The sequence below is a fragment of the Pithys albifrons genome, chromosome 2 (genome assembly GCF_047495875.1).
Source record: "Pithys albifrons albifrons isolate INPA30051 chromosome 2, PitAlb_v1, whole genome shotgun sequence".
Taxonomy (NCBI): Eukaryota; Metazoa; Chordata; class Aves; order Passeriformes; family Thamnophilidae; genus Pithys; species Pithys albifrons.
In genome coordinates, this window is record NC_092459.1 from 61,780,705 (window position 1) to 61,794,057 (window position 13,353).

Here is a 13,353-nt window from a genome sequence, read left to right on the forward strand (position 1 = left end):
AGCAATTTTGCCATCAAGTCTAGGAAAAAAACTCCAAAAAGACAAACACATTTGAAAGGAGAATCCCAGAGGAAACTGATTCAGTAGGCTTCCTCTATATATGAGGAAATACTTCCCAGTTATCTGGAAAACATCAGCAGAGCTTAACATATCAAAGGAGGATTTTAAGTTTGATCTAAAGACTACATTTTAGGAGAACTTTGAGCAATTGATGCCCTCCTTTTCCCTCTCACAACTTTCATATCTAACATCACAGGCTCTATTTTATGGCTCTTGAAGAGAAGCAAGGTGAAGGACAAGAAAAGGCTACAGTAGCCAACTCTCCAGCCACATAATGGATTACAAAATACTGTAATAAGTCTTCCATCCTCATGTGGAGTTGTTATATCATGAAGTCACACAATAGTTCTATGACAGCTATTTTCAAGGCCATATTTTCTTCTCTTTCCTTTTGAAATCACAAAAAAATGCTACAGCACATTTTGTCAGTTAAGTCAGTGACCAGATTATATATTAAAAGATCAAGCTAAACTCCTCCACCACCACTAACCCACCACATGATTATACAGTAAGAGAAAACAAGATTGCAGACTAGAATACAAAAACCCCTAATATATTTTTTCCAGAATCATGTTTGACAGCTAAAGCTCAAAGATGAAAGCATTAAGTTCTTCAGGAAAAAAATGCAGCATGATATAATTAAAATACCTCTTTTTAAGTAAAGTACAAATGAAGCTATAGAAGTACCTTGGTATCCACTAGTGCTGAAGACCAGGGCCAGGGTCTGCAATGCTTTTCCTATCTTCTGGTATTCCTTGGGTAGCGCTGAAAGTGAGAAAAGGGTGAGGAAAAGAGGGAAAACAGAAGCAAAAACCTCACAAGGGTAAGTGAGACTAAATCTACAGCATTTCCAAAACTTGATAGAAGCAGATGTCAAAAAAACAATAGGTCTCACGTTTTCTCTAGTGACACATTTACAATCACATTCTTACCCCCTCCCCTGCTACACATGTTCCAAAACTGGATAAAGCAGTTGCAATGTGTACTCTTGAAAGGTACAAACAGTTGGGGGAACAGTGTGTAAATGCTATCAAAAAAAAAATCATCTCACTGCACTGCTAGCTCAATCCTTTTATGTATAGAGTGAGACCTTTTTCGTCCCCCTCATGGGGGTCAGGGGGAAGTGCAGCAGTGTGATATGGAGAATAGGTCTCATTAATATTTTAAGAGAGGAGATTATTATACAGACCTATAATGTCTAAACTCTCCTCAAATCATTAATTTTATATTTAAAGGCACCAGAAACCAAGATTATTTAGGGATAAAAATTGATGTGACTATCTGAATAATAAAATAGGGTTTTATAATCTGTTTATTGAACATGCATGCATAAACTGCTTCATTACAATTAAGTCAAGCAGCTGTGATTTATGAATGCATTCATTTTAACACTTTGAATAGCACCACTCCAGAAGCCTAAAAAGCAATCTGAAAAGCGAAAGCAATTTCTTGTATGCTACCTATACTAGCAGAAAAAACCCCAAGTAGATATGGATTTTGTTATCAAATATTTGTATTTAGACAATACACTGAAGGTTTTTAGCTGTTCTAGCATCCCACACAACCTGATTTTTACAGAAGAAACCCTTTGTGTGGTACAAAAAGCACTACAAAAACAAAATCCAAGTCCCCTGAACTGCATAATATTATTGATTATTTTTGATCAAGCTCTTGTCCAGAAGTTAGACTATTTATGAGAACTGATATATCTCATACAAGAAGTACAATTCAGAGTACTGGAGTTCTGTTATCAGCCATTAAATTGTTACTGAATTCCCAATGAAGATTTCAGTGAAGAATGTTTGGTTTCTTTTCACTTGCATTTAAGAAGTTTCCACTGCAAGTCATTTTAAATGTCATTGAATGGAAGGCATGGAACTATTGCTCAGGAAGTGCCAAAAATACTTCTGATTAAGAGTGAGGACTAGAGCTGACAGAGAACCTAAAATCTAAAAGACTACTAAAATTCTTCAGTTTTGCAGTCTCGGTGTTTTTGTTTTCACTATGAATGTCTGAAAAATTAAAAGTTAATTTTTTTGACATAACCACAACTGTAATACTGCATTTATGGTAACTAATTAAGGTCTGTAAGTATTAGAAGAGTAATTTAATATCTTAAGCACTAGTGTCCTATGTTTAGGTAGATTTTAGCCATTTAAAAAATACTGAATTTCTACTGTAAGCACAAGTCACAGCCAGCCTTTGGTTTGCTCATTGCTTCTCTAACTGCAAAGCAATGCTGTTTTTCTAGTCTCATCTGAGGAACCTTATTCCTTCCCTGCTCTCCACTCTCCCCTCAGCGTCATTTCCTAGTGAAGCGAGATCTGTACCATGTTAGAGCTCTGTCATGTGTTAGGCTATTTTTGACCAGCAGGAAGGTCAGTGACATGTAGAAAGAAACTCTCTCATTCAAAGTGGGGAAATGTAAATAATTCAAAGTTAACATCCTATGGAACCTCAAATCTAATGTAATCACTGCCACAAGAGATGGGGCTTCTCTACTTCCCATTTTCTCTGGGCAGCCCCAGATATTTAGCTGCAGTGTTAGATTACAAAGAGGCAAAAAGGTAACTCAGGAGATGTACTTACTCCAAAGTCTGGGGGCAATGTTTTCTTGTGGGATTTAAAAGAGGGGGAAAATAAAATTAAGGAGATTTGAGGAGATTTATGTGATAGGTCTTTGGTTGCCAGACACTACAGCCTGCCCTGAAGTGTTTCTTATTATGATCCTCAGCTGTAGTACCTGCTTCCTTTCAATAGCTGCCTTGTGGTGGCCACAAACACTGAACACTGCTGTGGACTAGGAAATTAGAGCCCAGGCAGAGTCATAGGGACTTGGTGTGAAGTTCTGCAACCCTAAATATCTGTGGGAAGGAAGAGACAAGATAGGAAAAAAAAAGAATTGGGCTAAAGATTAAGTTAGAATTAAGTTGTTTTTTCTTTTCTTTTTCTCTTAAACTCATTTCATCTTTAAATCACTCCTCCTGGCATGCAATAATCCTAAGTAAGGGGTTAATAAGACGCAATTATTTACAATTTCATCAAATAGACAGGTCTGCTTTGCCCATGTCACTAAGAGGTAGATAAATGACAAATACATGAGAACAGGTCCAACAAGGACTTCAGCTACATTACTAGAATTATTTAAGTATTTTTAAACCTATGGGCAGGGACCAGATATTCCTGTTATGAGGTAAAAAAAACCAAAACAACCAAACAACCCAACAAAAACCCCCGCATCAAACATACCAACAAAAAGCTCGCACAAGTTATACTCTCAGACTCTGAAAGCAGCCAGAATGCTGCACAATTCTCATTATAATTTAGGAGTTCCTTTAATTTTAAGATGTACCTTGATATAGACATTGAAACAAACAACAACAACAAAAAACCAACAAACCAGAGAAAATCAGCACAAACAACTGCAGAGTTCAGAAGGACACTTACGCCCTGTACACCTCTTCCAGTGCTCTTGTCCCACAGTCAGCAGCTCTTTAACTCCATCATCCATTGCTTTGGTGAACCTACCCACTGCATCACATTTCTGTTCTCTGTGGCATTTTAAAAAAGCAGAAACAAAAAGCAGTTTAATAGATGCATAATGCAAATTTGTACACGTAATGCAAACTTTAAACACAATATTGAAATGTTTAGTAATGTCAACCAGGTCTTAAAAACGTTATGAGAGAAATAAATAAATTCCTTCAGATCTCTGTCATTTAACTGAGTTCAGAATTCCCTCTTGAGATACAGGCATTGTTAATTTCATTTTTCACTCTCTGTTTGAGATGTAGTACTGGACTATCATTCTTACCATATTTAGTTACCTTCTAAAAAAAAAAAAAAGGAAGGCTACTACCTAAATATCCTCCCCAATGAGCTCAAATCATAATAGAACAGCAAAATCTGATTTGAGAAGGATGCATCCTTAAGAGCACTTAACACTTAAATATAAGGACCCCCATGTTGGTTGGAAATTACATGTAACAGAAGTAGTCAAATTTGTACAACTATGAAAAAACACAAGCAGTTGTTCCAGATATTTTAATAAGTCTGTTATAGGTGAGTAAAAGTAATACAGCAGTTCTCCTAGGGAAACATATATGCATAATTTCGTATTATATTGACAATACCGTTGTGTTATAGGGAGCAAAAAAAAAAATCAGTGATGCTCAAAAGAGAATTCTGAACTGGTATGTGACTTTAAGCATGTTTTCATGCATCTATCAGTTTCCATTATCATAGCTCTAAGTACACAGTAAAGATCTGTGAACTCTACAAAAGAAAACTGAACATTTGTTTTATAATTTTCAGTGATAATTATTTAAACTGCATCAGATCTTACAAATGCTCTCAGCCAAAGCCTGCAGGAGACAGTTCTCATTGCAAGGTGACACTGAGCAACTCCTCAGATCACTGGCAGCAGCTCCAACCATGGCCCAACCTCCTGAAGACTCCCACCTCCCCACCAGCACTTCCTTCCTCAGCTAGAAACCCCACATAAAGAGTTATTTGCACAGAAACAACACCTGGGCTTTCCAAGAGACTCTTGTTTTACCCTCATTATCCCAGCAGCAAAATATCCTTTAATTTTCTGTACTTCATTCTTTATGGTATCATGATCACAGAAAAAGCTCATGAACCAGCACAGGGTTATCATCCTTCAGTCAAAACCAGGATGACACAGGACTGTCAAAGTACAAGCAAAATTGTTCCAGTAAAGAGCATCTTCTCACTGAAGAGCCTGAGACTTACTGAACAAATTGGTTTGCCCACTTACAGGAGTAATGGCTTTCAAGAGTGCACTCTCACACTTTTAAGAGCACTCCCAGGCACTAGAATATGTGGACATCTGAGACATTACAGCTATCCCTGCAATTGCTTGGAAATAGGTCCCCAGAACCACTCCAGGCTGCCAGCACCAGACAGGAACTCGCACCCTCTGGTGAGCATTCCCCACAGCCTGCTTGTCTGCCCTCCCCCTGTTTGAGGACAAACTGTTTAGCAGATCATATGCTGGTTGCTCTCTACCAGGGTTCTGTATGTAGCACATGCTCTCTCCTGCACCCTAACTAAGAAATCCTCCTTTTTGTTCACCCCTTCAGCTTTTATGCCACTGGGATACACATAAACCACATCACTTAAGAAAAGCAGTCAAGTCTGAAATCCTGATGTTCAAAGTGGAAGTGACCTAAAAATGTCCATGTTATTTTACTAGTATAGGCCTGCCACCACACAGCTATTTTATCTATCTTAATATGCACTGCATTACTTGAATAAAGCCTATGCTGGGATATTTCCAGGTGTAAGTACACTACTGCTTTCCTACTATAAACACATCTATCTAACTTATCCACACAAAATATCCATGTTCTACAACAACAAGCAAACTACAGATCTTGTAAGAAAAATTATTAAGCCTAAAGGGGTGAAATAGAGGCTGCAGAGTAAATCCAACCTTTCTTTCTGTGTGACCCAAAGGTCTATCACCAACAGAACTACACATTAAAAAATGCATGATATATACATATATAATAAATATATCCATTTGAACTTCCAAAAGGATATCCCAAAAAGTGTATTAACCCAATTTTAAAGAAATTTGGCAATTTAAGTCACTTTTACTTGCTTTCCATGAATTACAGATATTAGAATCATATTATGCGTCCATTACATAAAACTATTTTACAGAAACAGTTCTCTTTATTTGGCCACCTGCAGTTATCCTAAGCTATTTGGTAAGTCTAGCATGTTTTGGAACTGTTGAAGGATTAGAGATCAAAATGTACTTCCATGGCAATATAAAACATAACTCCATAGCATCTGACAGTACTCTGTCCCATCAGCTAGTTTTGCATAAATTGTTTTAGGATCAGTATTCAGCCAGTGAAGTCAAAGAGACATCGCATGGAGTTCCAGCAAGCTTTGCAGGTGTTGATGTGAACATCTCACATTTAAATAATTTTTCAGCTCTGCCTTGATGAGAATCTCTTCTAATCCATGGATATGTGCACGCTTACTGTTTGAGCTGTGTATTGGTATAGTGAGCTACTATTTTAGCTCAGTATCTGTTTATACAGATAGTGTCCATGCAAAAAGAAACCACCTTACATTTCTACCATGTCCAAGTCAGGAGCTTCTGGTTCCATTGTAGAAAAGATCAGGACTCCCACAGTTTCATCTTTTTCTGCCTTCCGCTTTCCCATTTTCCACTCCTGAAGAAATTAAAAAAAAAGTTTGACCACCACTGTTCATGCTTTATTAAGGGCACATACTTAAGCACTGAATTAAATGCTTAGAACTGACAGACCACCTATAAATTAAAACGTTTAAATGAAAGTTTCAGTGGAGCCAAGGTTTCTTACAGTTTCCCAAAGTTTCCCCCCTCCTGTTATGCACTTTGTTTTCTAGAGTCTGGGGTCAACAGACACTTCTTGAATATTACTGGAATACAATGTAAGAGCAATTATATTCAGCTGTCTCCGCTCATGTGGTAAGTCTGGTATGAGAAGCTGTCCAAGAAGACCATGAAGCTATTCTGCAATAGCCATACTAAGTCCTCAGTGGGAAGGATAAAAAGGTTAAAAATTCCACATGTATTGCAACATCTGTTCTGTTTATATCAGTCCCTAAGTAAGAAACTACAAACTTATGACTAGGTAGCACCATTACACAACTCTCCACTAGCCATCCAAACCATCCAAACAGCACTTCACTAGGACTACTACTTACTATGTTAAGCTCTACTTACAGAATCACAAAATAATTCTGGTTGGAAGTGACCACAGGAGGTTTGTAGTCCAACCTCTGACTCAAGATTGGTCAGCTGTGACCTTAGTTACACAGGACTTGAACTCTGGAGGCTTTTAAGACCAGACTGGATGATTTACTCTCCCAGCAAGATCTATGTGTATTCAGAAGTATGATTATTTTGAGGAAAAAGCAGAAGAGAGTTTTCCCATTTATTTCCTCATTAGTAACAGAGCTGGAGCTCAATCATGAAGAAACTATTATTTACTGAAGGTTTATTAACACCTCTCAAAATAAAATATGTGTTTGGGGGCAATACAAAATGGCTGGTTATATTAGGTAAGACTGCAGCATAACACTTTTCTAACCCATATCAATGAAAACTTGTGTTTTTGAGGGAGGGGGTTGTTTTTAAATACAATACAGGATCAGACACAATATAGATATGCTACAATGTAGCTTTTGTTAGCAGAGTAGCACGACTCAGAAGATCACAGCAATTGATAAATCAAGCAGAGACAGAGCAAGGAAACAGTCAAAAGAGTATTTATGCATGGTGAATTCTGATGGAGGACACAAACTGTCCCTTAAAAGATTAGCAACACAGCTACTTTAAAGAGCAAAACTCTTTTGGAACGGTGTACAGCATTTCCCATGAGCAATGTTATGCCTTGTTTTGACTAATCACCCGAGTTAGGAAAGGCAGCAGGTTCCAGCCCGTCACTACTGCCCACAGGGGCAGTATGAGGCAAATGACATGGCCACAGAGCTGAACTCTTGGTCTGAAGGGGCATTTCGGGGAACACCATCAACTCAGTCCATGTATGAACTTTAGTTCCTACCTTCTCATCTCGGAAATTGAGGAATTGCTGGAAAACTTCACTTTCTGAGACGACAGGATGGCGACACATTCTCGTCATCCAAGCCTGCAGTCTCTCCATGCGCATTTTGATAAATTCTTCTTCAAAGCGCCCTGTTGTATATTGAACAATAATTGTTAAACTTCTACTCTAGCACCCTCCATTTTTTTTTGTTTCATTTAAATTGAAACAAAACCTGTAATTCAGTTGGTAAGTCATTAACCATTTAAAGACTCAGAACTTACAAGAAGGAAATATGTCAACAAATCAGAAGAACCTTAAATTACAGCATATTTATTACTGACCAAGAGTCCTCCATATTGAGACTGCCCACAATTCAAACACATTTTTTTGGGAAAAAACACCCCAACAACTTTTGGATGGAAAAACTAGGTATTCCGATGACCCAAGAGAGAAGCCAGCCACAGTCTTGAAATGCAGATATTTTTCTGATAGTCTAGTAAACTCAAGGTCAATGTAAGCCTCAAACACTGAGGAAAAAGGAGTTAGTTACTGTACAAGTTGTCATGTACTAGCTAACAAAGCACTGACATTACAGATTTACAGATTTAAAAAGCAGCACCTCCTATACTTCCATACAGGTGAATTGGGAAAAAAGGCAAAATATCTCAATAAAGGCTATATATAAACTGGTTAGAATACATACATACATGTAAAAGCATAACTGATTTTTTTGGTAAAGAGATTTTTAACACAAACTAAAAAAGTAACCCTTGTTTTTTAAACCAGTAGTGGATCATCACTGTGTATTCATAAGAACCTTTTAGTTTTAACACAAACTAAGAGAAACCTTCTAATTTTAAAAAACACATGACATCAGACTTCTAAAGCATACAGTGAATAGGATGTATTTGAAAAGAATGAGAGATTCCTCCAGCACCCAACTCTTTTAATTTCCATAGCAGCACAGATGACAAGCCTTGAACGCAAGTACTCTTTCAATATAATTCAATATAATTGTATAGTTACTATAGCAGCAGCTCTACAAGGCTGAGTTGTTTGGGGTTTGGTTTTATTTATTATTTTATTTTTATCGCAAATATGGAAACTAGCAACACTAGCAGATAAAGAACAAAATTATCAAAAATGAAGCTTGGGTCTGGGTACTTTTTCTGCAAACCAGCAAAAAAACCACCAAACAAACAAAAAATCAACAGCGATGGAAGAGACATTACATACCCCTCAGTAATACTTTGTTTCATCTTTAACCTATACAGAATTCTTCACAGCATTCCTGCAAGGAATGCAAAGAAACAGAACAGTACTATTTGGAAGTTACATGCTGGTCAAGTTTATCATCACGAGCAAAAACAGGATCCTAAGCAAAGTCAGTTTGTCAGACAGAAATACTTTTCTAGACAATCTTCAGAAGGAAGCCTTCTAAACACAATGAAAGATAAGCACCATTTTTCCCAGAGTTCAGAAAAAGAGGCATGCTTTTTTTTTTCAGTTTTAGCATGAGGCGAGCTACTTTCTCCTTTAGACTCCAGAAGACAGAAATCCACAGGCAACATTTAACTGTGATGCCAAACTCTTGAGTCTTTTAAGATATAGTAACATTGAAATCTAGAGACCTCATCAGGTCTTCTGGTTTCCCTTCACTCCACATGCACATGTTTAAATAAAAATGCTGGTCAATTCTAAACACGAGGCTAATCGGAAGAAGTCACTTCCTCACTTTTCAGTTTCCTCGGCATTTATCCCAGCAACTTCATCAATGCTTAGCTTTCTTTAAACACAGCCGAGCTCCTGCATTTTCAGTGATGCCCACAGCCACATGGTTGGCGACACGCCGGCACTTGTATGTTTGTTGTCAGCTGGTTGCCTTACAGGCTGGATAAAAATCTTACCAGAAAACACACAAGTGGAAATAGGCAAAAGTAATGCATTTTCATCCTATACAGGTGTCTGTTCTTTTCTTCATATGCGCTCTAGAATGTCCTTGTAGAAAGGAGGCTAAAGACTACTGAAAATCATAGGCATTGCCATACTCTATTGCAATGACTGAACTTATATGCCTTTAAAGGGTCTAATCCCACATTTTTGAAGACAGAACACAGGATTTCCACAAGCTTCAGAGAGTCTGGTCAATCTGAACTGACATCAATCCAGAGCAGAATGTTATACAAACGAAAGATGCTCTCTAAATCAAGTGTGAAATCAAGCAAGATGAGAAACAGCTGCAACATTTCACTTGTAAGCAAAAAACCCAGTTTGTCAGGGAATGCTCCCTTTTCTCTGTGAACTTTGCTTCAAAGCTCCTACAATGTAATATATGCACAAACAAATGCAAAAGAAAAAAAAACAAACAAAACCAAACACAACACATCCTTCCCACCCTGACCCCCACAAAAAAACCCCAAACCCAAACCAAACCTAAAAGTTCACTCAAAAACATTTGTCCAGACAATCAGCAAATATGGAGCATAAATAGTTATCTCTTCTCTTCAAGAATAAATATTATTTAATGTAGTAACTAGAGGGGTTTGGTTTGTTTTGCTTTTAATTAGCTTTTTTTTAATCACTGGACTAGATAATTAACCCTGAGTTCCGAAATTATTCTCTTAGTACTGGTCCTTCATTATAAATTGGCCATAACAACTCATCATAAGGTTTTAACGGTGAAAGGTTGGGGTTTTTGGATACCTTCTTTAAAAATAATGGGAAAAACAAACTGTAAGAAACAGCCGAACCTTATAAAAAAGTGATCTCCTTATTTCCCATTCCATGAATTCACAACCAGGAAAAATTACCTGTTACTTGCTTGTCGGGGAGAGAAGGGATTGGAATGGCTAATCCAAATTTAACCAGCAGCCGCTCATACAACCAGTCGAAGTGCTTGTATCTGTGGTTGACAGACCGATTAGTGTTCTGTAAGAGAAACACAACTCTGAACTTTGACAGGCATCTACAGATAATGACACGAAACATGACCAGAATGGTAGCCACATGGAATGTAAATAAAATTTCTGATTTAGAGACTTATTACAGATGAACTTGCAATGCTACTCATTGGGAAAAAGGTGTAACAACTACCAGTTACTCTTACAATGCTCTGGCTAAGTCACACAACCTGTATTATTTATATGTTCAAATTACACATATTTGCAAGACAAAAGATCCTATTTCAGACACACTTACAGTGCAGGTCAGCTGATATTCAATGTAGCTCTTGAGACCATACATTTTAGAACCTTTTTTGGGATCAGCCACCACACAGTCAAATGTAGAGGTAGGATATACCCACATCGGGCCATAATCACCGATCTGTAAGAAATTCCAAATATCTTTAAATACATCATATTGTACCACATGTAAACAAGGAGACAAGTATCTTCTCTCTTCATTTGAGAGTTTCCATTGATTTCAGTGAGAGACTGACAGTGTGGAAATAGAGGGGTTTCTTGCAACTAGGGATGACTGACCCCAGTTGAGCTGATCTTGTATATTTTACAATTTTACCCAAAAAATAGCAAAGGAGTGATGAAGTCTAGGGCTACTTCAATCACATTTCACCAAAACAGCATATAACCAGAAGGGTTTGGTTTTTAGATCAGAAAATCATCTGACTGTCAGGACTGAACATTGCAAACCTTTACAAATTTAGCTCCTGCATATAAGTATCCAGATAACTAACAGACAGTGTAATGCATTTGCTTTGCCTCCCAATCCCAACAAGGCTCATTTTCATGATCACAATGCATATTGAGCACAAGCAAAATAGTACTGAAAATAATAACAATCATTATTATTATCCCATTTACTAGTTTTATTATGACAGTTCTATTTCTAATTACATGTTTAGTATCAGTTTCTTCCAACGCAAGTACATATAGCAACCTGAGGCTAAAAGGTCAGTTGGAAAAAAAGGGAAGGGTGAGGAGGATTAAAAAATCCAACCAAACAAATCAGTAAACAACCCCAAAACAAAGCACACCACCCACACAAAAAACTTACACTCTTGTCCCCAACTTACAATTATGGGAATTTTCTCTTTGGGTTTTGCTAGTTGCTTTGCCAACAGATACTGTTCCATTCCAGGTTTTGCAAATCCAGGAAATCTAACAACAAAAGAAAGTGAGAAGTTTATTCCATATTATCCTTCCTTTGACATATGTAGAATTACCAGCCATTATAGGGAAAAAAACCCCTAAGTATTTCTCAAGTATAGGAAATATGTGAATTACTTTTACAACCAAAACCTTGCCCTGAAAAAAAGCAGAAAAGTTTTAGCTACTGACATGTAGCTTTTTCTTTTTCATGTGTGTGTAGTAAGGGCCTCTTCTTCCAGACCAAAGGGCTATTTGCACTCTGCAGTCCATCAGAGCAAACATAATAGGAGGACACAAAGTAACCCCTGTCACTCTCCTGAAGTCCACCCTCTCTGGAAATATACACACACAGAGATGCTCTTGCACCTGACATTTCTTATTATGCTAAGTAAATTCTCTGAAAGAATGACAAACAGCAGATATATCAACATAATTTATCTGAAAAAAGTTATCCACCAAATAGAAAGTGCTACAAAAGTCACTGTAATATCCTTAAAATCTTATATAAAGCTTTAAAAAAGCAAATTGTGGTCATCTTTTCAATTAGGAAGATAATTAGCCCTTGAAGTATTGCAAACCTACTGCCTGCTTGCAGACATGAGAAGTAAAGTAGGATTTACTTCATAGACAACACTTTTAAATAAAGTAGTTTTGTGGGTTAACAACAACTAGATGCCCCAACGATGCAGTTACTCTTGCAACACCGCACAAAAAGCCCACTGATGAACAAAATTAACAACTACTTACACAGAGACAGTTGATATTAGTTACATACCCAAAGAACTATTATTCTACAATCTTTGTCCACTCTTCTTTTATCTGCTACACAGTAGCTCTCAAAGTAACAGTAGTTTTAGAATAAACAAACATTAAGTTGTAACATAAGGTACTGCAAGTATCACTCTGACAAAGCTTGATACTACTAGAAGATTTTTGTCTGTAATCAAACTTTATTTTGCTGAAGAATCAACTTGGATGATGCACAAACACAGTAGAGCTGAACCTTTTTCCACTGGAAACTCAGATTGCTCAGGAACTTTGGGGCAGCACCTCTGATCAACCTCTACAGTATGGAGCATACATCCATCACCTTTCATTTTCATTAAGCACACACACACTGTCAAAGACAGTTAAATTTTAAAGACCAGTAGGTCCAGAAGTTCAGACATTGTGAAAGGGTTCTCTGCCTGTATAACACCTCGAAAAATTATACAGCTTTGTCATGTACTTTCAAGTTTTCATGGATCTGTGCCCTCTGATTACTCACGGAGTATGCTAAACTACACATCTATCTTCTCTTCTACTGCAAAACTGTAATATTTACATTGCATAATTCAAGAAGGTTGAATGTTCACACATTTACACATCTTGACAAATTCCAGTCCTTTTCAATATATACACATTCCCCCTGCATTTTCAATTACTTGTTAAGTGGTAACTTCATAGCAGCTGCACGAGAATTTCCACGCTGGACCCCCCCAGCCTCTGATGCCTCAGTGTCCTTGTAACCAAGATAAGATGGTGAAGCTGATTTTGGGTCATCCCAGTCATCATCCCAATCATCGTCATCAGCAGCTGCTGAAGTACAGGAGAGGGCAAGGGGAAAGGGA

General features: G+C 37.4%; 1 protein-coding gene across 2 annotated transcripts in view; it reads right to left on the reverse strand.

Annotated features, from left to right (window-relative positions):
• SNX9 (sorting nexin 9) overlaps positions 1-13,353 on the reverse strand; it is a 63,310-nt gene that overhangs the window by 11,496 nt on the left and 38,461 nt on the right. Inside the window, exons 6-13 of one of the 2 annotated variants that reach the window (XM_071549248.1) lie at positions 13,168-13,318; positions 11,668-11,752; positions 10,833-10,958; positions 10,445-10,562; positions 7,653-7,783; positions 6,172-6,275; positions 3,508-3,611; positions 748-825 (exon numbers count right to left, since the gene is read on the reverse strand). In XM_071549248.1, coding sequence (XP_071405349.1) covers positions 748-825; positions 3,508-3,611; positions 6,172-6,275; positions 7,653-7,783; positions 10,445-10,562; positions 10,833-10,958; positions 11,668-11,752; positions 13,168-13,318 — 897 coding nt within the window. Of the gene's footprint in view, positions 1-747; positions 826-3,507; positions 3,612-6,171; positions 6,276-7,652; positions 7,784-10,444; positions 10,563-10,832; positions 10,959-11,667; positions 11,753-13,167; positions 13,322-13,353 lie in introns of both variants that reach the window. The other variant, XM_071549247.1, reaches the window with a different exon arrangement.